The sequence below is a fragment of the Triturus cristatus genome, chromosome 5_2 (genome assembly GCF_964204655.1).
Source record: "Triturus cristatus chromosome 5_2, aTriCri1.1, whole genome shotgun sequence".
Lineage (NCBI taxonomy): Eukaryota > Metazoa > Chordata > Amphibia > Caudata > Salamandridae > Triturus > Triturus cristatus.
The window spans coordinates 424177245-424204972 of NC_140588.1; the positions used below are offsets into that span (position 1 = coordinate 424177245).

At 43.9% G+C, this 27728-nt stretch overlaps 1 protein-coding gene across 3 annotated transcripts in view; it reads left to right on the plus strand.

Moving 5' to 3' along the window:
- Positions 1–27728, plus strand: part of FYCO1 (FYVE and coiled-coil domain autophagy adaptor 1) — a 785579-nt gene that overhangs the window by 546825 nt on the left and 211026 nt on the right. For all 3 annotated transcript variants that reach the window (XM_085607344.1, XM_085607346.1, XM_085607347.1), the window contains exon 13: positions 10346–10545. In XM_085607344.1, coding sequence (XP_085463470.1) covers positions 10346–10545 — 200 coding nt within the window. The remainder of the gene's footprint in view (positions 1–10345; positions 10546–27728) is intronic.

Genomic DNA, 27728 nt, shown 5'->3' on the forward strand with positions numbered 1-27728 from the left:
ACGTCACATTGCCCTATCAACAAGCACTAACCCACTACCTGAATATTGATTCACTACTTCTGACCTAATGTCATCCGGAGATGCTAGAAGAAATTAGGTACATAAACAACAGAAACGCAGTGTGAATGAAGGCAGTACAATGTGCTGGCGGAAGGCCTAGAACTATGTTGCAGTTGGACTTCCTTTAGTGAACCCTTCGAAAACAGTGCCATAAACAAACTATAACTTGCTGCACGTAGTGTCAGACAGAAACATTAACACAGAATGAACATCGTGATTCGGGCTAAATTTTTTAACAAGATGGCGTCAAGGCCTAACTGAGGCCTAGTTAGCCTAAGCCAGAAAAACTCCCTTCTACACATCATGGTAAATTTGTAATAGCCTTATATCAGTATGCAGTTTGACTGATATTAATGTTCATAGTTTATTAGAACATTTGAATGTTGAGATAGCCATTGAAGACAATGGAGCAGATCAGGCCTATTTCTTTTTTTTTTTAACGGAGTTTTATATAGCGCAAACTTGACCTGAAGGCATCAGAGTGCTTTACATGAGCACCTGTTGCATTACAGATGGACACATTCATTTTTGTTGGGTACGGAGAGATTAAGATATATGCCCAGAATCACAGGGTGTTGAGCGTCCCTGCCGAGACTCGAACCCAGTTCCCCAGCTTCGAGGTCGACTGCTCTAGCCGTAAGGCCACATCCTCTCCCTAAATATAAAACCTGGTATCGGCCCGCTGCTCTCAACATTATATGTCCTAATACACAGCGTCTATCTCGCTTTCCCCTACTTTGACAAAATATATGGCTTGGGCAGGGGAAAGCGAAAGGCAGAGCCTGTGCATCATGGTACACAGGAGCCTATCTCCTCCCTTAGCTCACAGTGTCACTGGAACAATGGATGCAGGGAATTCTGCTCAGCTACTTCATCTTACTGGTTCGGCTGAATGAGGAAAAGCAGTTTAGGCGAACCCAGGAAGAACCAGGGGTGAATTCAGCCTCCTGTCATAGCTATAGCTATTATAGCACTTTCTCTCCATTCCATCAGGCTACAGTCAGGCTATACTTGTCTACCCTCTTCTCCCCCCCTTATGTTTCTGGGTGCCCCTCTTAACCCCTTCGATGCTGCGCAGATTCCGCCGCTGTGCTGACGGAATCTTGCGCGGGCGTGGTCATGACGGAATGGTTCCGTCATGAGCACAGCTCAACCGTGGGTCATGACGGAACCATTCCGTCATGAGCACCGAAGGGGTTAATCTGTGTTAACAACATCAGAGGAGTGAGGAACTCTGCTGTAGCAGTATTGCAGCGTCTGTTCCCCAGTCTCCTCCACCCCTCTCACTTTCTCGTTTGGGGCACGGAGTCAGGACACCAGGGTGCTGACCAACAGCCCAAGCTATTCCACCAGCCAAAGTAACACTCCTCTTGTAGCGGTTCGACCCTGACCTGGACTAGAGATTCCGCCGCAGCTTACACCGCAGATTCTACAGATGGAAAGCAGATGGTCTCGCGGCAAAAACCTGCGGCAGTCAAGGAGATGGCTGGGAGGACCACGGCAGCCTTGATTTCAAATTGCTTCATCTGATCAGGATCAACAGGTATGAGGAGGAAGGGGGGGATCAGTTGCAACCCAGTTGTCGATGACGGAGGCACCAGTGCTGGGAAGAATAATAAGCTGGGCACAATAGACTATCTGGCTAGTCCTCCTAGCTCCTCTGTGCAATGAACTGTCAGAAGCAAAGACTGTTCAGAGCGGGGAAGTGAGTTGGTCAAGGGGGTGAGGACCTCATGACTAATGTTGTGGCAGGGGATATGGCTGGTTCTGTGGGCCACCATTGGCGCAACTTTAGGTGATCAAGTTCCGCAGACACAAACGGACATATTAGCCTCACCTCCATCACCAATGTCTTGGAAATTACCTTGCAAAAAGAAAGTCACCAGCTCCGATCTAGGTATAGGGAACCCAGTGTGTGAGACTTTAATCACTACAGGACTGCCTTGGGAAACTTGCAGGATGGAAATGTTCCACACTAAAGCAGAAGAAAAAGGCAGACGGGTAACTGGCTCTGGTGGCAAGAATGGATGATGCTCTAGTAGGACAAATACCTACTCTTTATGCTCGTTGAGGATGGAACAGGATATTGGTGAGAAGTTCTACTCTCTATCTGATCAATCTGTGGACCGGTCTGAGGGTAATGCAAATACAGACATAAGTACAGCTCAGAATCAGAAGATCTGGACCTTTATTTTACATCGTGGGCTGCTAATGTTCAAGTTTCGAGGACGATATGAAAATAAACCCCTCGCACATGTAGCAGAAAAGACCTGGCTGGGCTCTGATGCGGAATTACTCCTCAGCTCAAGCACTGACAAACGATACTTCTGCTACGGCATGCAGCAATTTTCAGTAATGATCTAACGATGGTGGCTTGAAAGTGTCATTCAGTAAGCTATCAAAAGTCTGTAATGATATAACAACACGTCTATCAGCAATTAAGGAGCGGACAGTATCCATAGAAACTGATCTTGCTTGCATGCATGTTGAAGTTAAGAGCCTTGACACTGTTCATTTGGTTGATGTCCAGTGAAAACTCAAAGATTTAGAAAATTGGCATTCATGTAATTATTTACGTTTGCTTGGCATTAGAGGAATCTCAGAAGGAAACGATGTATGTGGATTTGTGGTACAACTGTTGAATTCTGCTTTATCTGAGCTCAGAGAATGGAAATGGAGACTGAAATATAAAGGGCAGAGCAAATAGATTTCCTCTCTCCAAGAGATACTCATTGGCTGAGAGACCAGGCTGGGATTCAGACACCAAACAGAGAGCCATCCTTTGTGTCCTTTTTGTGAACTTTTTACTGAGACAGAAAATATACTAGGCGGCACAACCTGACTCTAAAAGGGAAGCTACACCTTTTTTTACTAGGCCTGATATCTGCCATGTCACAGTTTAAAGCAGGTGGAGGCTTTGACGGATGGTCATTCCCTTTCAGGAGAAGTGTTGTCAAGCATTCTTATAGAACCCTGCAAGACTGAAAGTAGTTAATGATGATGAGAGAGCTAATTTTTTCAATTCAGAAATTAAGGCAAGATAACGTTTAGAAATGTTGCAGTAAAGTCTTAGGTTTAGTTAACATGAGATATGAACTGGATATTTTAGCACTCTTGAAGTATCTTCTTTTGGTTTTCTTTTTGCATGATGAAGTACTTCCATTTAATAGCACTAGCCTAGTGGGGAATCTGGGAGTGGGAAAAAACATATGGTGCGAGGGGACGTTGAGGACTGGGGGTTTACGTGAACATATTGATACCACCTGCTGGATGAGGAGGGGAGGATGACCACCGTAGATGCATCCAAGGATGGCTTGACTGCGTAGGATCTGCTACTTGGGGGGAATAGGGGCACAGAGAAGGGTGGGTAGGGCTGGGAGGGCAATAGGGTGGAACGTGGTAAAGGTTAGGGGGTCATGGGGTTGAGGGGATAGGAGGATCTGCAGAAGGGATGGGTGGTACAAAGAAGCAGGGGCAAATAGAGGGTATAAAGTCTGGAAGGGAATAACCTAAAGAGGAGCTATTGAAGTGAAAGGCCAAATCACCCTTTATGTTTTTGACCAGATGTGTCACAGAAGGGAGGCATCAACAGCAATGGTTATGGAATATTTTGGCACTTTATTTATGACTGATTTCCTTGATTATACTTGTGGGTGGGGTGATTGATGTTATAATTTAATTGTAGTATTTTTAGTGGACCGAAGATATGAATGAAATTTACAGTAGTTGAAATATGTTTGAATGCTTTTGGATGCATGTCATATGAGATATATTGATCATCAGTTGTAATCTATAATTATAGTTATCTGGGTATGTCTCCTTTTTAATCTATCTTTTAATCTATTTATTATAATGTTCTGTGTACATCTCCTTAATATATGTATGCAGTTAACATCATTTATGATCTATCTGTCACTATTACACTGAGGTCTATTTAATGAAACTATTAATAATTATTCAAAACTGTCAACAGCAATGGTTATATAACACAGTGTTTCACGTCTTAATCTGCTAAAGTGGGTAATGCTGACAGGTTACGAGTAGAAACTATGAACGTAAGGGGTCTGAATGACTTGGTCTGTTTCTAGGACACCCACATTCAGCATAAGAAGAAACACTTATTGTTTTCCTAAAGTTTTTTAAAGTTTTTATTGGCATTTATTAATTTTATCATGGTTTTATTACACAAGATCGTAAATGTCATATAGATCAATTCCGTCCTTTCATTTCGCTCCTTTTATTATAACATTTCTGTTTATCACACATTACACATCAATAATTCCTAAAGTAATGACTTGTTAGTCAGTATCTGACAAATGACTACTACTGGGAGGGGGCATATTAGCTAAAAGAAACATCATTAATGTTAAATGCATGTCCTTGGATAAACTAGGTTGGTGGTCTATCACTGAGGTTTATTTTGCAAAACTGAAGTGAACTATTTGTTTGATATACGGTCCTGTTTTAAATGACACTGCGACGATTGCATACCTGACAGTGGATGTGGTGCAGTGGCCGACCCCTGTTATATTCTGCGGGGATCTAAACTGCAATATGACTCTAAACTCTAATGCTCCCTATGATGATAATGATAATGTTTATAGAGCGCTTGATTGCCCAGAGGTGTCTTGGTGCTGGTGTATGCTAGATTTAACAGTGTGTCAAAACTAATTGGGCAACATAAATGGAAAAAGCCAGGTTTTGAGTTCTTTTCTAAAACAGATAATATTGGACTTGGCTTTGAGCTGCATAGTCATTTTGTTAAAATATTTGCAAGTAGAGGAAATAAAGCTTCTACCACCCCAAGACGCTTTGTGTATTTTAGGTGTTCCCACTGTCCTTGAGGTGACTGGTCGAAGGGCTCTCCTAGGTGTGTCCCATTTCAATTTCTTCTCAAGGTGCTCAGGGCCTATGTCATGAAGGGATTTGTGAGCAGTGCATAGTGCCTCGAAGGCTTCTCGCTTCCTAATGGGAAGCTAACTCCGACAGTGCATATGAGACAGATTAGAACTTTGGAGTTCTCATTTAGAGACGAGTTGCTGTGTTTTATAAAATTTGCAGTTTACTCAGAGATCGTTGATGGATGCCAATATCTAGTGCATTGCAGAAATCTAACCTGGAAAGCACTAGGGCAATTATTACCGATTTCTGCAGATCGAACTGAATGAATGGGAGAATCTTTCACAGAGATCATTATAGAAAAAACAGGAGACGGTGAGCTTATTCATCTGGTCTGGGAAAATCAAAGATTACTCCTAGGTTCCTTGCTTTGTGGACCGGCAAGGGAGGGGACGCAGATGTTAGGGCCACCAGGACATGTTCCAAAAGAAAGTCTCTTTCATAAACAGGACGACCTCAGTTTTCTCTGAATTTAATTTAAGGCACTTTCTCTCATCCATCGAACTACTTCGGTCATACAGTTATTGAAGCGTTTGACAGTGTCATCGACATCCGTTGAAACTGACACCACGATGTGCATGTTCTCCGCATGCGAAATTGTAGAAAATCCAAAGAAGGGAATCAACCTGAGTAGGGGGACAACATACACGCTAAAGAGGGTACGACTCAAAAATGGTCATTAACCTAAAACTTTTAAGGCAATTTTAGACTTGCAGAAAATGCTCAGCCTCGTTGATGCCTGTGCTGAACTTAAAATCCTCGATCCCTGTTATATTTTTTATTCGTATGTACACAAAAAATATACAAGGCTGGATTCTTTTCAATTATTCCAGAGTCTCCTAAGAGGTGCACAAATGGTCAAATATCCTAGTGTATCATCTGATCATAACCCCTTGTTGTTGGATGTTATGATTCAATGTATGCTGAACTCTAAATTACGCTGGATATTTCAGCAAGTTGTGTTGTTAGACCTTGGATATATAGAACATATGACAGAGTGGATTCCAGACCTTTTACACTGAATTTGGGATAGTGTCTCCATTGGAATAGTATGGGATACATTTTAGGCCGGTACTAGGAGGGAGACAATGAGCTATTCAATTAAGAGAGAGAAAACCTAAGGGCACTTTCTTCGGACTTTGGAAATGGAACTAGCCAGATTAGAGAAACAGCATACAGATACAGCATGCCATCTTGCTGGTGATGATGCTGAGGACATTATCATTACGCAGCACATCACCATGGTCACGGCTCAGGCACACAGTCTCTTTGCAGAAAGAGCAGCCCGTAGGTTTCAGATGTATCTGTCAGAGAATTATGAATACATAACAGCATTAGGAGAGTTCTTGCATTGAAATACACAGGGAGAGCTTTGTATGGATAAGATAAGATTGTTAGTGTGTTTCAAGAGTACAATCAAACTTTTTTTTCCCAAGACACTAACATCACAGTAAGTACGATTGACCGTTTCTTGAGGTACACCTCTAGTCTCTGTCTAACAGAGTAAGCGCAGATAGGGAAGCACTGGTGACTACAAGGGTAATCGTAGTGGCTATTAAGAATGAATATTCCAGAAAATCAGTAGGGTTAGACCAGATTCCTGTAGAATTCTACCCCTGTTTAGTTTCATTAATCCTACCTAAAAAGCTTGCACTAGTTCAAGCAGTGTAGCAGAGCTAGTTACCACCTGAGTCTTGGCTAGACAAATATAGTAGTGTTTCTTAACAAAGCGAAAGCTGTGACACACACAGGATCATATAGGCCCATCTCTCTGATTAACAGTGATGTAAAGGTTTATTCTAAAATCATAACTACTCATATGAACAGGGTTATTGCGAGACTAGTGTGGCCATGGCAACATGAATTTGTCCCTGGGAGCGGCACAGTGAAATCATATTAGCTGTTTTATTGCTATATTTAATGTTGCATAATCTCTTGGATCGCCTCTTGCAATGGTCCTGTTCAATCCAGAAAAGGCTTTTGACAGAGTATCATGGGGATATCTGTGGACACCCATAGTTAGGATGGGATTTGGTCCAAGGTTTATCAGCTCCATTCAACTGTTATACAATAACCCCAGATCCAGGCTGCAGCTTATGGGTCAGGAATCTAAGGAAATTAATATCTTGAGGGGTACGTGGCAAGGATGCCCATGTTCTCCAATTTTATTTGCACTATATATTGAGCTGTTTTTGCAGAAGCTTCTCTTAAATGTTAAAATGGAACCTTCCACATATGCTCTGCACCCACTTCAATTACTTGCATATGCAGATGACGTTTAAGTCTTCTCTACCAAGCAAATGAGATTGAGAAAGCTGCCAGGCTGGCTTAATGGCGACGAAAATAAGATAATCTTTATTAAAGCTGTGCAAAGGGCACATAATAGACAAACAGCGGCTGCTACTTATCTTGGGGTGACAAATGCAAAAAGAACAATTGATGGACAGAATGTAGAACAATGTCATACATTCACACCAGTACAGAGATCTGGGCCTAAATCCATCGTTTTTTTGCTCACCATGCCATTCCAGTTTGGACCCAGCCATATGCAAATCAGTCTTGACCCTGCGCCCAATGGGAACAGTCCTAATGGGGCTAATGAGGGCTGAAAGCCCGAAACCGGTCCTAGGGTGCCTGTTTCCAGCCCAAACTGTCAGGCCAGGTCCTCCCTGGACTGGAAACAAGCACCCTAGTACCGGTTTCGGGCTTTCAGCCCTCATTAGGCAGGATAGCTTGACTCCAGTGGCTTGGAGAGCACGGGACCCACGTCTGGGCATACTCGTCCCACTCAGGGTGACAAATGCAAAAAAAACAATTGATGGACAGAATGCAGAACAATGTCATACATTCACTTATCTTGGGGTCAAATTCTTGGCTATTTTGTGGAAAATTAACTCCCGGAATTATGAAGTGGTATTACACAGGATATTGGCGGACTTGGATAATCTTAAATTTATGATTATTGGCCACTGTAATATTATTAAAATGTCTATTTGCCGTAAGTTCTATACCTGTTGAGGGCCATACCTTTAGAAGTCTGTTCCAAGTGGTTTCAGAAACTAGATTTGTAATAGTTTCACGTGGGAATTTAAAAGACCCAGAAGGGTGCTCAAATTCATGAGACTTTCAGTGTATAGAAGCGCATTCGTTCCCTCCAACGTTAGGTATTATTATATGGCTGCAGTGATGCAGCACATTCACTATTTCCTATAAGGAGCTAATATTGAGGAAAATAATACTAATGCTGCACCGATTTATGTGTATGGTTTAGGAAAAAGTGCCTCAGGTTTTTTTGTAAAGGTTACGGAACAGAGCTACTACAAAAGGGTTACATTTAAGATGGTAAAGACGGCTTTTAGGATATGGCAGAAAGTAGATGTGATGATGAAAATAACTAAATAAAACTACCATACTCCTTTATGGGATGCTCCCCAGTTTCAGTCTGTATTTCATAATATAAGCTATCAGAGATGGAAATAAGCCGGCATCAATAAAATTGGGACTATAGTTGAAGAGGGTTATGTACGCTCATTTCAGTTCCTCCAAGATAATTTTTGAGAGACAGGATCTCAGAAAATATCTACAGCTCAGGCACGTTTTGCAGATAATCAGTTTGGAGGAGCTAAGTGGGGTGGAAATTCCCATGAGGCACTCAACGTTATCTGAGAAGAGATATACCTCGGGATACTTTATTCTCAATTCTTCGAACTTGAGGACGATGATGTTGCGGTACAGACTTTACAGTGGGCAGGCAAGTTGAACAATGGTGGAGGAATCCCCCGTTTTCATAAGTCGGTAATTATGGGACATAGGGCCAGATGTGCGACGCTTTTTAGCGTGCGCAAACAGGTCTTAGACCCGTTTGCTCATGTTAAAAAGCATGGGCCCATGTACAAACAGAAACACTATTTGGCGACTCGCTATTAGGATGGGGCGTTCCCTTCCTGATAGCGACCGCAAAGCTATGTACCAATGTTTTGCGACTGCAATTGCGGTCGCAAAACACTCGGAAATTACCCCCTACTTCAAGTAGGTGGTACTGCATTCGCAAATGGGAAGGGCTCCCAGGGGACCCCTTCCCCTTTGCAAATGCATGCAGTATTAGTTTTTTAAGGGCAGGCAGTGGTCCCAGGGACCACTGCCTGCCCTTAAAAAATTAAACAAAAAAGTTTTTTTTTTTTTTTTTTAAATTAAGCCCTTTTTCTTTAAGGAAAACGGGCTGCCTTTTTTAAAAAAATCTTCTTTATTTAATAGCAGTCCCAGACATGGTGGTCTGCTGAGCCCAGCAGACCACCATCCCTGGGAGGGCCTGTCATTCCCAATGGGCTCGCAAATTGCAAGAGGCTCATTAATATTCATGAGCCTCGCAATTTGCGACCCCATTGGGAATCGCAAACAGTGTTAAACACACTGTTGTACATGCCAAATAGTGCCACGCAAATTGCGAGTCGCAAAAGCGACGCAATTTGTGAGGCGCTATTTGGCAGGTCGTACATCTAACCCATAATGTTTTGCTATCTGCCAGGTTAAAAACACAGTATTTCAAAACAATCTTCGATCTATATTACACTCCAAAGGAAGCACATAGGTGGGAACGGCGATCTAGCTCTGAATGTCCATGGTGTGGTAATTCTGGCGAGAACAACAAAAGTGCCGTGCCCATGGCAAACGTGTACTGCGATCGTGTTGTTCTGGACAAAGATCAGAGAATTTCTATCCACCATTACCGGCATGCGAATAAATCTGACACCCTGGTTAGTTTCACTTGGTCTGGATAACCAGACAGTGTCAATCTCAGCCATAAGTCTCCAATTGTTTTTGGAAATTGTTATTTCCAGAACCTGCAGCGCTTAGCAATGGGAGTGGCTAAACCCAGATTCCCCACTCCGTCATCAAATGATATCAGAATACCTCGCTTTCTACCATACCAAAATAAGCTTTTTTTTTAAAGAAAAGAGGGCCAGTAACAGGAGGTTCAAAATATGGAATCTCCTGCAGATTGGGTCGCTCAAAAAGAAACAGAAAGTACAGGCTAATTATTTCGAAACAACGTTGTCTAAGTGGTTATCTCATGTTAATCCAACCCCAGTAGCTTTTTGTATGTTTAGCAGAATCTGAAGGATGGCTTGAATACAGTATGTTAGGTCTTTAGCTCTTTTTCTGTGCTTTGTGGTGTGATGCTCTGAAGTTAAGTAACTTAATTACTGAAAACTAATGTAATCACTAACGAATCTGTTTTTGATTGGCTTGGCTGTATGTATTGTGCAGCTCCTCCAGACGAAAATGATTTTAAAAAACTCACAAACTTCTGCAACTGTTCACTTCTGTGGTATGAGTGGATGAACTGAGTAAAATGGTTGTCTTCTTTTCTTTCATTCGATTTCAGGCTATGTGGAGGCATTTTCTGCTACTATTGCTGCAATAATTACAAGATGACAAAACACAGTGGGAAGAGGGAACGATGCTGCAATGCTTGCTACAGTGCACCCAGTGTGGTGGTTAGTGATGATTCAGAATGTTCTAATAGCCAGGAAAGCTCTCCTGACTTAACACATGCTGCAACACAAAGAATACATGGAGTTACCGGTTAGTTTAAAAAATATTTTTTATGCTTGTATGTCAGTTTTTTAAATTCTGTTTTGTATAAATTGTTACTTCTGTAAAATATATAAATGGGTACATTGTTAAAATAGCCAGTGTTTGTGTAATATTTTATATTGGCTCTTAGCTTGTTTCGGTCTGCTTCATTTTAGGTATTTATTGAAAATCACAGAGAGCTAATATATATTTGGCCTGCAATTCTAGAGTTCCAAGCAAAATATGGATGTACTTCCCTGTCGTGCGGGCAAGATTACTGCAGTGTATGTCTAGAAGGGTACAAATGACTAATAGGAGGAGGGAGGTAATGGGTATAAGGCAAAGTTTGTTTTCCATTACATGTCTGAATATTTATGAAGATGAGCTACTCGAACACCATGCCCATTTTCTGTATTGATTTCTTGTTATGGTTCTTTGGTTGGCAAAGCTAGAAATTTTGGTGGCCATGACATTTCATCGAGTTAGGTTTGAGTGAACACAGTCATAGTGAATTTGTGTTTGGCTCACAAGTAAAAATTGGTCAGTTGCATTATCCAAAACAGAGAGATGGTTTACTAAATCCCATATATATTACTGTATGCCATGGTTTTCTAGTAGCATTAGTATCTGTAGCGAGAATCGGCAGATATTCCAGGTTATGTAATAAATGAATGGACGTATTCTTTGTAAGTTCACGACTTTCTTCAGTGCTTTGATGAGATGTGTGGCATGGTTCAGATGGAATGGTGGTAGAAACTTCCTTGATCAGTGTAACAGGTATTTAATACTCTTTGCAACCGTTTTTGTTATTTTGGGGCAGGCGGGTAAGAGAATCTAAATCCTAAATAATTTTCAGGTTCCTTGGTTTTTGCATTGGAGGTTCCTCAGAAAACTTGACCAAATAGATATTAAAGGGTGTGAGAAGTTGGCCTGATGTATGATGTCACTAGTTATAGTGTACACCTTATATCAGTCCAAATACCCTTATGGTGATTGGTTGTAAAGTCAACCTTATAGACCAGCTATCCTAGTGGTAGCATGGACAAGAGCAGTCTTAGGCTAAACTCTGAATGGCATGTGAAGCCAGCTGTGATACCATATATAATCCCTTGAATACCAAAGGAAAGGACACCACAACAGATATATATATAAAATAAAGTGTATTTATTCTAAGCAAACCCTCAGCACTCTTTATGAGATTAGAGGTAAGTACAACACAGTCTTATTAATGCATACAGTAAGTCACACAGGTAAGTAATACAGTTAGGCCCTAGGGGCCACGCAAACCATATACTAAGTAAGTGGTATAAGGACCACTGTCACGGAAATAGAATAGGCCTAGGAAATCGCTGGGGCTACACTGCACTAGCAACAGTTAGGAAGTGGGAGGCCCACGGGATTCGTATGCAGAGTGGAAACACTCACGCGTAATGCGTAAAAGTCACTAGCAATAGTACAGTTTAGAAATAGATAGATTTAGGACACTTCCGGAGTAGCTAGGAAGTTGAGACTTGAAACTTAGACACTAGGATAGTCACTATCCTGATGAGCACCGGAGTACCCAAGTTACCTAGCCCACAGGCTGCGGGTGCATAGGGTTGAAGTTGCGTCGGGTTTCGTCGTCGACTCCTATGGATGCCTGAAGAAAGATGCTGACAGGCAGTCAGTGAAGAGTGTCCGGTGGATCCCAAGGCTGGGATCAAGAAGAGAAGAGACCTGCAAGCAGAGGGGACAGAGTCAAGATCACTAGCCAGTGACCACGTGGAACCAGGAAGGAACCAGACGATGTCGTGAAGAGTTGCAGGTGAAGGTGGAGCTTGTCGCTGCAGCCAGGAGGACCAGGAAGCGTCGAGGACGACCAGGACCAGGAGGCGAGCTGTCCCACGAAGGCTCTTGCTGTCGGCGGCGTCGAAGCTGGGCTAGGACTCACCAGGCCTTGGCAAGCGGAACCCACGAAGAACGGAGGACTTGCTTCAGGATCAGACCAGGAAGGTCTGCGGTGCTTCTTCTTTGCAGGGAAGCAGGAGCCAGTCTGGAGGAGCCAAACCAGCGCAGAAGATTTCGGGATGCGTCGTCACAAAGGCCACTAGCCAGCGGGCAAGCAACCGGACAGACGCGGCAAGCAGGAAAATGCTGAAGGGCCCCACGCAGGACTCGTTGAGTGTGGGGGGCTGGTCTTCGGTGCAGATGGTGCTTGGGGGTGGGGCTTCTCAATCCCCGGTGCACAACTTCGAGGGTACCTCAGAAGCTGCGCGTTAAGTTACTAGCCACTTTTTCCAGGTAGCCGGTCCCACGTCGCTCGTCGCCTCCACGGATCTCAGCTCTGCTGCAGATGTGGATGAGGGTCGGAGAAGTCTGAGAGTCAAGGCTCTGGTCGGGCTCTGTAGTCGGTTCCTCGTAGAACGTTCACAAAGCAAAGGGTAGTCTCTTGATGGTGCCTGTTTGTACAGGGTAGCCACTCCTTGGCCACAAGGGAGATTCTTCAGTCTTCTTCTTTCGTCGAATGTCGAAGGTCCAGAGTTTCTGTTCAAGATTGCAGGTTCAGGATAATCTAAAGTCTTGAGGCCCAACTCCCACTCTTATACTAATCTGGGGGGCTGGGATACCTGCTAGGTCACGCCTTATGGGTGGGACCTGGGAGGGGGTGGTTACACCCACTTCCCTTTGTCCAGTTTCGTGCCAGAGCTGGGGCTGGAGTGCCCCAGCACCGGTTTGAACTGGACTATGCAAGGAACACCTTGTGTGCCCCAGGCATGTCTCATTCCTTTCAGCCCACCCTGCCCCAATACACTAAAGGCTGTCTGGGGAGGTGCTAGCACCTCCCCAAGCAGGAAACCTATTGTCCAGGCCTCCCTGGCTGGGATCACTCCCAGCTGCAGGAGGTCAGACTTGTGTCGTGGCAGCAGCATCCATTTTGTGATGCTGAGGCTTTGGTCAGAGGCTAACAGTGAAGTATGATTTTAACATGTCTTTCCCTCTAGAAGGGGGGAATAATATTCTCATGCCCAGAAATGGCATGGGGGTATTATTCCACAGTGTTAGACACCTTACACGACATGTTTCGATAAAGCCAAACCATAGTTACCATAACCGTCTAAGATTATAAGGCACTTTAAGAGTATATGGTAAGCTATATCATAGAACAGCTATAATGACATGGTTCCGAAAGCTGCAGACAGGCTCAGCTCATGCTAGAGCCCCATCTCACATGTTACCAAGCACTCTGCCTCCAGGATTGTTAAGGCCTGCCATAGGAGTGACTGATAGGTACACATGTGTCTATATGCGAGTTAGGTATAGGACTACTACACCTAAGCAAGGGGTGATTACACGACCTTGCCCCAGCTGAGTGATCAGCCAGTTGTGTCAAAATGGAAGGCCAGGCCAGGGGTGGCATAATACATGCTGCAGCCCCTGGTAGGCCTAGGGTACACCTATGCCCTGGGTACCTAGGGTACACTGTACAGGGGCCAATAAGGTGATCCTGTCCAAATGGGTTATGCACCTAAAGTACATAGTATTAATTTAGAGAGAGAACAGCAGGGCTGGGGGTCTGATCAGCAGGCCCACAGCCACATCTAAGTCGAAAACCAGTAAAGCAAAGCAAAAAGTGGGGGTGAACATAGAAAGCAGACCCTACTCTCCTACAAAGGGTTATTTGATCTCCCTCAAAAAGCAGCATGTGGTGTCCTGCTGTTCTCAAGTGGAATCTGGAACACGGTGTTCGTGGTCCGTATTCCACATGGGGACGGTTGGCCCAGGCTTGATGGAGGAGCTTCATAGCTCATCTCCGCATCTTAATAAGCCTACCTCGACTTTATATCTGGAGCCTGTCATTTCTTCACAACATCTTAACACAGCACTTCATCTTTCGCCCACTCTTCAGCATCCAAAAATAATTATGTTTAAGAATTAGGGAGATGTTGGACAATCTGTGTGTTGTCCCCTATTGTTTAAAAGGGTTGATGGTGTAGCTCAGTGACCTGGGCCTCGTGGCGCATGAACCCATTGAAAGGGGGGGGGGGGGAGGAATGACCCTGTCCTTGAGTATTTCTTACAATAGAGTTGAAGGGCTGCATTCTGGTAAGCTGTTCTGAAATTGTTGCCTTTATTGCTGAATTCTGTACAGGGGGATGTCTGACTATTTTCAAAGCTGATAAGACATTTCCAGCGAACTGGTGCATATGCCCCAGAAAGAATTTACAGGATTAGGGTAGCCTGCTTATTGTCGCCCAGAGAAGACAAAATGGAAGTCCTGAATGAATATAATTATTATGTGACACACACTTTAACTACCGTCATAATGAAGCAGGCAAATATATATATATTACTGCTACCTGGACACATCAATTTTTTCTACTGTTGAATCAAACATCAAAATACAACTAAGCTACATGGCTCATAATAGAATTTATGTGTGGTTCTGGGATATATAATGTAGCACTTATGAATTGTGAATGTGTGGCAGATATTAGAAGTGTGTCATGCCTAAGAACTTGTAATTTTTACTTGACTTGGTTGTATCTTTTTTGTATATTTTTCCTAGACTCCAATGTTAGACATTGTGAATGATATACAAAAATAACATACAAACCCTCCACAACACCTCTCAACATTCCCAAATTATTTCTATACTCTACATATCTCTAGTAACAAGTTTATTTATTATTACTATGAATACCTATATATGCTTGTTGTTAAAATACATTAGTAAATACAAGGGAATACATGGACAGGGTACACAACACAACTCAATATGCTAATGATGATTAGGAAAGTGCTGCCTGGCCTTGCTTGCCTTACCTCTGCCTGATCCTCCAGCCAGGCCTGGCCCTCTCACACCTGCTACAATGTGGCACTGCACTAAGGCTTCCAGTCTTGTGCTCTTGCCTTTCTCCTCTGCCTGTTGCCTCTCTTTCTGCTATGACTCTTTAACTCTCACTTTGTTCTTTCTGCTTCCCACCTTCTGAACTTTTTGCCTTTTTTCTTGTATCACTCTTGCACTGTTACTCTTGCTTTCTTTCTCTGCTCTTTGTCTTTTTGCCCTCTTTCCATTCACTCTTACGCTGTCACTCTTGCTTTTTCTCTCAGTTTTTTTGCCTGTTTTCATTCACTTTTGCACTGTCACTATTGCATAATTTTCCAGTTTTTGCCTTTTTACCTCTTTTTACTTATCACTCTTGTCCTTACTTTCTTTGACCTATATGCCTCTTTTTGCTCCTTCAACCTTGTTTTTAGCCATCTCTTGCATCCTCTCTCACCTTTTTGCAGACAAATCGCAGGAAATTTCACCTTCACAGGAATTGTTACTGTCACACCTGTAGTGTCTTGTAAATCAAAGAACGCTGGAATTCTTGTGGTTACCACTGTACACCGGAGGCCTGTGACATAAGTCTTACAGAGATGAGTGAAGGCAAGCTTAGAGTGTTGAGTTCTGACTTACACGCAGCAGAATAGAGACGTGTAAAATGACTCTCCGTGTGTGTGGCGTTGTTATTGGCGAGTACCTGGGCTAGCAGGATGATATAACTGGCGATGAAATAGGGGATACAAAGCCCATTCACTGAAAGCACTCTTCCAGGGAGTTGGCCTGTGGTTCAGCAAACTGCTTGTCCGTGCCACGTGTGCCACAGCCGAAGTGCAGAATCAACACTGACACCTGTGGAGTCTCAGCACAATTCCAGCCTATATAAAACGCTTAAAGATAAAGAACACTGAAAGGCTATGTGTCGGTGGCCAGGAACTGAATAAAATGGCCGCAAATAAAAGGTACTGTGCTATTACAAAAAATGAATGCCATACTCTATGCGGAGTAAGATCGCTAAAGACAGATGCAACCAGGTTACGAAAGCAGCACACAGCCATTGTTCAGTTCAAGTCAAACTGAAATTCATGTAATATGAAAGAAACATTTAAGCACAACGCCAACCAAATATCATAAGGTTATTTGCTTTCATGGGCTAGTAGAATAGAAGGTTTATTTACATACCGAAACCACTAACGACTCATTGTGGAATGACGTGCTGCAGAGAGGCCTCAGACAGAGGGCCGGGGTTGTGATAGTGGAGGTGTCACTGAATGAAGCAGCCTGGCACTAAAACTGCCGGGTAGAGGATCAGAACAAATCCATAGGCTGCCATCAAGTAAGGATCTCCGATGGAGAGCCAGGGTGAGGTCCAAGCTCCAAAAGTTGTTATGGCTGATCCCGAAGTCTGCATGTCACAAGGGGCTAGAGAACATCTGCCTGCTCAAGTTCCACACGAGGCGCCTGATAGACCGCTACTGTCCTCCAAGGTATAACTGGCTTCTGCATTCTTAAAATTGCCATCTGCACTTGATACAGCAAAGAAACACAATATTGACAATAGATGGACTGCATGGATAGAGACTTTTGAAGATTTCATAGCTGCAATGGATGAAAAAGCTGCTAAAAAGATTGTAAAGTATCTGAAGGACATGGCTGATGAAGGAGTGAAAGGTGCCATGAAAAAGATACCAGAAGAAGGGGAAGTGACATACATTCAAATCAATGCATCCTTTATTGTCAAATTGAATCCAGTGTGAAATGTGGATTATGAAACATACATATTCAGTCAAGAACGCCAGAGAGCAGATAAAACCATCACTGAGGTTGTTGAGAGACTTGTTGTTCTGGTGAAGCACTGTGTATTTAATGAATTTATTGATGAGGAGGCTACCCGCCTCAGAGTAATTGATGGATGTCTGTCAGATTCCTTTAGATGATGAATGCTGAAGGAGTCCTCAAGGCTGTTTGCGCTGAAGAGCGTGCTGATCATCAAGCGACTGACCTGGAGCCCGGAGGCACTCAAAGTGCCTCAGTCATGAGCATGAAAAGTAAGCACAGATACAAGGCAGAGGGCCACAAGGTAATCTCTCCACAGAAAAAGAAAATGTGTTACAAATTTGGACTGTCATTTCCACATGAAGTTTTATGTACCGCCATTGGACAGATATGCATCAGCTGTGGTAAAGCGAACCATTTCATTACGACTTTCAAGGCAAAGAAAAAAGTAAGTGCGTCACAGTGTGAAGACAAAATGGCCAACCAAACGCTACCTCAGCGACGCTCCCTCAAGGCCAAGCAGTCAATCTAACTCGACCCCAAACTAAGTCAATCGTAGTCTAAATCATTGGCAAAGGGTTCCTCAGTAACAATGCCCACTGAAAGTCACAATGACAATTGTGCAATGATGATGTTTACTTAAAAAAGGCATGCACATGTGGGATTGGTTGAATGTGAGGAAAAATCCTAGGTGTAGAAAAATGAACATGAAAAAGCACCACAAACATTCAAACATTTTCCAAAGATCACTCTAAAGATAAACAGGTGTTCAATAACATTCATACTTGATAGTGGTGCATCAATAAATATCATGCTTGATGAGAAGTATCAATAATTATCTCCATTACCACAGTTTATGAAGTCAAAGACTAAAGTATTCACTCGGGCTGCCTCAACGCCCTTAAAGAGTCATGGTTTGTTTGTAGCCATGATGAAACACAAGAAAACTGTGGTACATACGCCAATTCATGTACTTCAAGGAACAGCTTCAAGTGCCTGTTTGCTAAGTGTCAATATTGCTGCTGATATGAGATTGATATCAATGAACTACAATATGAATGCTCATCATGAAATTGTAAGTCAATTTCCTTCATTATTTTATGGGTTAGGAAAACTCAAAATAATGAAAGTAAAGTTACACATAAATGAAAATGTTCTTCCTGTGGCTCAAAGGCACTGACGACTTGCAAGAAGCTGTTGAACAGGAACTTAATTTATTGCTTAATGACATCATTGAACGTTTCACTGGTTCGATACCATGGGTTTTTCCCATTGTAATTGTGCCTAAATGGGACAGTGAAGGAGCTGTACGCATATCCGTTGACATGTGTAAGGCCAACAAGGCAATTGAGTGAGAGAGACCTCCCGGTCCGCACATTGCTGATATGATAACTCTATTTGAATGGTACAAAGTTCTCCTCTTGACTCGTTCTAAATGAAGAATGTAACCAGTTGGAGCTTGAAGAAAAATCCAGGTACATTACAACCTTTTCTACGCATATTGGTTTGTTTCGCTTCAAGGGATTGAGTTTTGGTATATACTCTGCTGCAGAACTTTTCCAAGATGTCATTCGTCGAATCATACAGATTGTACTAAATGCATTTAACTATAGTGAAGACATATTGGTTTTCAGAGCTACACAACAAAGAAGGTGACAAAGCTCTCATGCAAGTATGTTGTTTGCTAAATGATGCAAGTTTAACTCTGAATGCTGACAAATGTGAATTCCACAAGAAAAGCTTGAAATTCTTTGGCCATGTCTTTTCTGATCGGGGTATGAAACCTGACACAGCTAAAGTAGAAGCGTTGTCTACTGCAAATCCCCCACAAGATATTTCTATGTTACGATCATTTCTTAAAATAGCCAGTTACTGTTCTAGATACATACAAGATTTTGATCCTGTCAGTTCACCATAAAGAGAACTAACAGAAAAAAGTGTCTTTTCATTGGCAACGAGAATGTGAGAAAAGCTTCCAAAAGATCAAGCAAGCTTGATCCGAAGAGTGCCACGGAAATGGCCTACTTTGACCCCAAACTTCATACAGAGGTTGTAGTTGATGCTAACTCTAAAGGGTTAGGATCAATCCTTGCACAGCACAATGGAAAGCCAATTGCCTTGAGACACATTGTAGCATGTGCCGTTAAAAGCCTGTCTCAAATTGAACGTGCTTACTCGCAACCTGAAAAAGAAAATTTGGTATTGGTCTGGCCTTGTGAATACTTCCATATATTTCTGTACGGAAAGCCCTTCACAGTAGTGACTGATCATCAAGTACTGAACATATTCGACAATTCCAAAGCCAAAATGCCTCCTAGAACTTAACGTTGTGGTTAGAGGTTACAACAATACAACTATATGAATCTTCATCGTCCAGGGAAAGTCCAGAATCCTGCTGAATATTTTTCAGGAGTACCATTACAATGCCGTGGTACCCCATCTAAGATAGTGAAGGCTTACATCAATATTATTGTGAAATTGAGCACCCCAAATGCCATGTCTTTAGAACCGATTGTCACTGCCATGAGCTAAGATAGTGACATGTTAAAGTTAAAAGGCATTATTGCTCATCAATCGTGGAACCAGCATGCTAGACCCCTCACTAATGACAGTGAGTATTTGAAGTTCAAAAATGTAAGCTATGAACTTTCAGTGACTCAAAAAGGCCTCATTCTGTAAGGTACACAACTTGTTATTCCCGAGAGTCTCCGACAAGAAGTGATCGACATCACCCAATAGGGACATCGAAGAATAGTTGCCACTAAGAGAGTTCTCTGTGATTGAGTCTGGTTTCCATATCTCGACGAAAGGGTAAAAAAAATAGTTGAAAACTTGTCACATATGCAACTTTCTGTCAAGTCAAGGAAGCTTTTTTCGGCTGCTTTTTAAGACAGAAATAAAAGCGCATAAAAAAGAACATTCTCATTTCAGAATATTTACAGCAGTATAACAATAAAAGCAATAAAAACTCAGCTCATTTTATACAAGATACTCCAATTACAACTCAGTAGTTATACAACATTTCCTGTATTGAAGCACCTTCTTTAAAAACATTGCTAATCTCCATGCTATATGCTCATTTTCCAGTAGCTGGAGTAAAAGCATGGCTGGGTGACACTGCCTAAGCCCCTGATTTTTTTTTTTAATGGAATAATCCATACTTTCCTTGGCTCTGTATAAAATTTGCAGAACAAGACTAGCTGCATAGTGGATTGTTCCGAGATTTCGTCACAGGGACACGATAACAAATCATGGGACCAATCATTCATTTTCGGTAATGACACTAATCTATGTACATTTTTCCCAATTTGAACCTAGTTAAAAGAAATCTGTCGAACATTCCGTGTACAAAAGATAGGTAAGGCTCCATCCCCAGGTTTGTAAGTAACAACTAATGTTGCCTCACGCTAATATTAGGAATTTCCCCTACAATTCTGATAGATTCCAGTAATTGGAGGCCCTCTGTTTTTTAGTGTCTTTCTAGGAATCTCCAGCATGGAGGTTGGGTTTGAAAAGTATTCTGGATATCCCAGATCGTTCATGAAATTGTGGACAAATCTAATCCAGGGATTCATTAAGGCCCCCTCCAACCTCAAGGTGTCTTGTAGGATCTCCCTATTTAACTTAGTCTGATCTTTACACCAAACTCTATGCCACATGAGTATTGGCTCTATTTTTATAAGATCAGCTATATAATGGAGACCCAGCTCCTCCTGACAGACATACGAAGAGGTACTGGGGGGGTACAGAAAGAATATACCTTAGGAAGGTGTTTTCAACCGTTTGTAGCGGAATGGTGTTTACAAAACCCCACACCCCTGCCCCATAGGTTGCTATTGTAATACATTTGGCTTTGTATATTTGCAGGAGTTCTAGGGGTGGTTTCCTGCCTAGTTTTTTGGCAAAAGTTACTAGGGCTGATGTTGATCTAGTAAATGCCAGTTTTTTAAGCAGAAATGGTTTGAACTCATGAATCTTATTGATTGAATAAAATACCTAGGTAGGAAAAACGTCTGGTTGAAAGTAGCTTCTTCCCGTCTGTGAACATTTCTCGTGTCCTCTGTGTCCCTTGTCTGCATCTCATGACGTAGGTTTTGGAGATGTTAGTGTTAAGGCCTAAATCCTTCATAAAATCGCTGAAGCTGTCCAAGACTCTCTGGAGGCCGTTTTGGGTGTGTGCCATTAGCACGGCATCATCTGCATAGAGAAGTGCGGGTATGCACGGCCTCCGGCTTGGGGAAAGTCTTTGCCCTTCAATAGTAACGCTTCTCCTAGTCCGTTGATATAAAGATTAAAAATAAAAGGGGCCAGCACACAGCCTTGTCTGACCCCTCTCCTAATGGGAAAGGCCTCAAACCACACCGGACACTTGCGATAGCTCCGCTGTACAACCGTCTTAAAAAAGCAATAATTTGGGGATCAACCCTGTGAGAAGTTGGCCTGATATATAGTGTTCACTATTCTAGTGATCACTGTGTATCATACCAAACGACCCTTATTGATGATTGGTTGTAAGTCAACCTTATAGACCAGCTATCCTAGTAGCATGGACAAGAGCAGTCTTTAGGCTAAACTCTAGAGGGCGTGTTAAGCCAGCTGTTTTACCACCACATTTACCCTTTGAACACCACGTGAAAGGACACCACACAAGTTGTTATGAAAATAAAGGATATTTATTTATAACAAGACTACCCTGGCTCCTTATGAGTCAGGGAGCTAAGCACAATACAAAACTCTTATGAAAATACTTCAAGTTGCACAATTTACACAAATGCCCGAGGGGCACGAAAAACCATATACACTAACAGTGGAATGCGAATGGTTAGAAAGTCTAAAGTTACTGATTCCGGAGAAATCCGATCAGTGGGACTAAACGAAAAAGGAGCTGGACACTTGTAGAGCGAACCTACGTTGGAGCACTGAAATGCTCGAGTTACCTAGCCCAGAGGCTGCGGCTGCGTGGGGTTCAGCAAGATGTCGGGAGTCCTCGTTGTAGTCTCAGGAGCCTGAAAGAAGAAGTTGCTGGCAGGCGACCAGTGTCGATATTCGGAGGGATCCAAGCCTGGATCGGTGATGGAGATGACCTGAAAGCAGAGGGGACTCAGTTCTTAATCACTAGCCAGTGATTGAGTTGGTACCAGGATGGCACCGGTGGTAGTCACCGCGATCAGGTGAGTGGGTGACGCTGGACTCTGCTGTCCCTCGTTGCAGGAGGCGTTGTCGGCGACCAGGCAGAAGGGGCGAGCTGTCCCACGAAGGTGTCTGCTGTCGGCGATGCTGGACCCAGGATTGGGGCAACAACCCTTGGCAAAGGCAAGCCCATGCGGTGGAGTCAAGATGGTGTCTGGAGTGGACCAGGGGGGTCCGGGGTGCTCCTCTGTTGGAGGGGAGCCAGGGCCAGTCTGGAGCAACCAGACCAGCGGCGGAAATGTCGGGGTGCGTCGTTAGGAGGGCCACTAGCCAACGGGCAAGTGACCGAACAACGCGGTGAGCGGCAAAGAGCAGAAGGGCCCCCACGCAGATCTCGGGGATGCTGGGAGGCTGGTCTTCGGTGCTGGAGCTGCTCAGGGTTGGGGCTTCTCAAACCCCAGAAGCACTCACTCGAGGGTCCCTCGGTGGTTGTGCTAGGCAAGCGTCGTGCAGGTTTTGATGATGGCCGGTCCCGCAGGTCTCGTCACACCCACGAATCTCAGCTGGGCTGATGATGCAGGTAGAGGTCAGAGATGGCAGGGAATCCGGGTCTCGTCGAGCTGGTCAGTCTGGATCCGGAGGATGGACGTGCAGCAAACCGCAAGCGCTTAGGTGGTGCCTGCTGGTGCAGGGTGGCTACTCCTTAGCCACAAGGGAGAGTCTTCAGAAAAAGTCAAGAGTTCCTTTCGTGGAAAGTAGTTCAAGATTCAGAATTATCCAATTTGGGAAGGGGGCCCGCTCCTACCTTTATCCTAAGAAAAGGGGCTGGCCCGTGACTAGGTCCTGCCTATGGGTGGGACCAGGGGGGGGGGGAGTTACACCCCTCTCCTTTGTCCGGTCTCTCCCCAGCTCAGAGGCTGGGGTGCCCCTGGAACTGGTTCGAGCCGGCCTATGCACAGTGAGCACCGGGGTGCCACTTGCAGTCACCTTCCTCTCAGCCTTGCCTACCTGGGATACACAAAAACCCTGTCTGGGATGGCGCGGGCACCGCCCCTGACAGGAAACCCTTTGTCCAAGCTCTCCCCGCTGGAAGGACTCCCAGCAGCAGGAGGTCAGACTTGTGTCTGTGGTGGCAGCATCCATTTTGTGATGCTGAGGCTCGAGTCAACTTTAACCGGGGTTCACAGTTACATGCATGTCGTGTCCCTCTAGAAGGGTGGAATGCTAACCCCGTTGCCAGAATTGGCGAGGGGTTAGTATCCCAATTCGTATGACACCTTACTCGACATGCTTTGATAATGCGATACCAAAGTTAGCAAATAACCGCGAGGATTATACTGCACTTTAAGAGTATATGGTACGCGTTATCCTGGAACAGCTATTAGGACTTGGTTCCGCAAGCTGCAGACGGGCTCAGCTCATGCCAGAGCACCATCTCACATAATTCCAAGCACTCTGCCTTCAGGATTGATAAGGCCTGCCATAGGAGTGACTGATAGGAATACATGTGTCCATTTTAGGGTTAGATATAGGAATACTATATCTAAAGCAAAGGGTAATTACACCACCTTGCCCCAGCCGTCGTGCAGCCAGTTGTGTCAGATTTGGGTGGCCAGCCAGGGGTGGCATAATACATGCTGCAGCCCCTGGTAGGCCCCGGGTACACCTAGGCCCTGCATACCTAAGGTATGCTGATACAGGGACTGATAAGGTGGCCCAGTTCCAATTAGTAAATGCACCTAAGGTACATGTGTCAATTTAGAGAGAGAACAGCTAGGCTGTGGGTCTGATTAGCAGGCCCACAGCCAGGAAAAGTCGTAAACCAATGAAGCAAAAAGCAAAAATCTGGGGTGATCATAGGATTGCAGACCCTACTCTCCTACAAACCCCTACTGCCTCAAGGACCTCCCACAGCCTGTTGTGTCTTACAGAATCAAAGGCCGCGGTGAGGTCCACGAAAGTCAAGAAAAGGCTCCCTTTTTTTGCTCTAGTATACTTGCCTACCCGGATGGACAAATTCAAACTATGTTCTATTGTGCCAAGCCTGGCACGAAAGTCGTACTGTAAGTCTGATAAAATCTGGGCATCTTCTGCCCAATCTTGTAGGCGCTCCAGGACGACCCGCCCTACCACTTTGACCATGGAGTCCAGAAGGGAGATCGGTCTATAGCACCCTGGATCCTGGCGATCCCCCTTTTTAAAGATTGGGATAAATGTTGATTGCACCCAGGTCTTAGGAAATGTTGACTTAATGCTGGCATTAATTACTTGAGTTAAGATAGGCCCCCATAGAGGAACATTAGGTTTGAACATATCAACTAGAACCCCATCGGGTCCAGGGGCTTTACCACCCAAACTGAGTGCCAATGCCCTATTCACCTCTTCTAAAGTAATTTGCAGATCAACCTGATCACTATTATTTGTAGAAGTATCAGCCATTTGCCACCCCGGAATACTTGATCACTATATATGTTAGTGAAATGGCTAATCCACGTTTCTTCTGAAATTGCTATTTCAACAGAGGGGCCATCACTAGACTATAGAAAGGGAGTCCTCAAGGCCTTCCAGAACGCGATGCTATATTTCTGCTGGGCCGCACAGTGAAGGGCCTCCCAAGCTTCGTTTCATAATGTGTTCTTTCTCTCTTTAACAGCCCCTCTATATTCCGCTCTGGCCTGTCTGATTTTGGTTGGAGATCTGGGCTGCCTATGCAGTTCTGTTTTTTAAATTAGTATAGGCACTTGTACATTTCTTATTGAACCTCCCAGAAGTTTTCGATTGATTACGATGCTGAGCCGTCAGCAAATTCTTGACCTCCCTAGAAATATCTTAAAAAGAGTGCACAGTAACAGCGTCAGACGCTGAATCACTCAAACATATATCAATTGCGGACTTACAATTCGATATTTATTTTTTGGTCACTAGATCAGGGTCTATATTTGCCCACCTTAATGTGTAGCCGTTTGTTTTATTCAATACAATATTCCCCACCACTTGAGTGGGCAAGTTAGACCTCTTGGGTCTGCGAGTAGGTAACCTGAGTGATCACAAAGGGGGAAGTGACTAATGTCCCCTACCCTAAAGGAGAGGACCATGTATGCACGAGTGCGTGAGACTAATATAAAATCAATAGTGGTTGCAAGCCGTCTTCCATTGAAAGTGTGAGGCATACAGGATGGGTTTGCCAGTGATTCATTAGCATAACCAAGATCTAATGTAAAAATAAGCTCATTAAATAAATCCCCCGCCCTTGTATGGCAAAAATGGGCACTATTCTCTTCTTCGTTGGGCAAACCACACATTCTGTTATCGATATAATTACACAAAGCGCAGTTAAAATCCCCCACCAGCATTACCATTGTATCTTTAGCATTCCCAGTACATATGACCTTCAGGGCCTCCATTAGATTCTTTACCACTAATCCAAGACCATCATGGGGAACATTATTATATAAATGTATCAGTATAATGCGGTGGGTTACATTTAATGTTAGTTCAACTAAATGGTAGTAACTTTCCCATGGGTAAAAATTTATTTTGTTTATAGTCAACCTATTAGAGATATAGGTGCAGATACCACCCTTTGGTCTTCCCCCCAAACCCTTCACTGCCTGGGTGTGGAAGGTCTTAAAACCATTTATGTAGAGTGGTTCAATTGCCCAAGTTTCCTGCAGACATAAAATATGAGTATTCCCAATGAATTCAACCCAGACTGGGTTCTGTAACTTATTACGTAACCCTGATATGTTCCATGAAATAATGGAACAGGTAGTGGTAGCCGGCAAGGGCAGAAGGCTGACAGGAGTCTGCGTGACGCCGATGGGAGGATCCATACTAGACATTATAGGTGGTCCAGTAGGATGCTCAAGTTGTTCCAACAAAGGAGTCAGACTCACAAAGCAACCTCCCCTCCCTACATGTTCCTTTATACACATCAGTGGTAAAACCCCCTTCTGACTCTTCCGTTGTGTGTGTACCTATATTCGAAGGCAAGTCTAAAGGACTGATAACACTGGCTTCTCCCGGCCCTCCATCCCTTTCAGCAGGGAGTGCCAGTCAGTCAACCTCTTCCAAGGTGTAAAGGGGGTCAAAGAAATTGTGTACTGGAATGTCATATTTTAGCTGTAATGGACCCAAGATGTTTCCTTCCTTTGGGAAATATTGTGGTACCACAGGGGGTTGATAGAAAAAACCCAGGGGGACTGCACTTATCCCCCTGCTACTAACTGGGGAATGACCGATCATATCCAATATATTTTTAACCAAACTCGGGGACCTCAATGTCATCACTACCAAATCCCCGGGCAACGACTTGGTAGAACTGCCCACCCAGGGAATTTGATGCACCATCTTAAACTCAGAGAACAGTTAGTTAGTTAAATCTGTCTTCATGCTCAAAAAGTGTAACAATTTGTTATTCAGGGTTGACCAATGCTCAAGTTCACCGCAAGGGCGTAAAGGAACATTAGTCAAAACCACTGTGTAAGGTGTAGCTTCTGGGGGGAGGTGCAACTGTTTGGGTTCTGATGGATTACCCCTCACCGAGTTTAAATGAGCTGATCTAGTATGGATCTGCCTCCCTAAGTTAGGTTTATGACTCTCCCCGGCTGAAGTTACCTGATTAAAGGTGCGATCGGGATGATCCTCCCCTCTTCTTCCACCCTGTCTGCTAGCGGGAGGCTCAGGTTGACTCTGCTGTTGAGCCAGGATAGTATCACCTGACAACCCAAGTCGCAACATGTGGCTTGCTGAGGTCGAGGAGGCAGGTGCTTGCATGTACTGCAACTCTCCCGTTACAGGGTTTTCCTGTGGATTATTTAAAACGGGGCCTCCTCTACAACCTGTAGGACCAGACTCACACCTACTTTGGACTAAAACTTGCGGGGGAGCTGTTGAGCGTTTAGCAATCCCTTCCAGTTGACTAACGTAGTTATCAGCGGCCTTAAAAGGACTGATATGGTGTCCTCCAACTTATCCCAGAAATCGACATTGGCCATTCTGAGCACCCCCCCGGTCGATGAATTATTGGCTAATGTCAAGGGGTGCTCCTGAATTGGTACACTTACTCCATTCTCAGTCACAGGACCTGGGTGTTTAACCCTGGGAGTTAAGGACTTGTTACTGTTGTTTCCCTGACCCCTCCTCTTTTTGGGTGGGGGTGCAAAGCCTTTCCCCTGACTAATCTTGACTTTTTGACCCCAAGTAACTATATTCGATTTGGTAGTTGCAGCTCGTATTTTTTGCGGAGCCAGTATCAGTGCCGGAGAGGTCGGCAAAACATCAGTCACAGAGGCCGTAGTTAGAAAATGGCCCGTATCTGATTGATGGATTTTATCATTATCCGTCGAACTGCTTATAGGGGCGAACGTGGCATTTTGCGTTCGGGGCAGAGTGGTTAGGGGCTCAAGTGTCAATCTACGCTCTGTTAGGGCAATTTCATGTATCAGAGCGGATTCCGCCCTCAATAAGAAGGCATCTA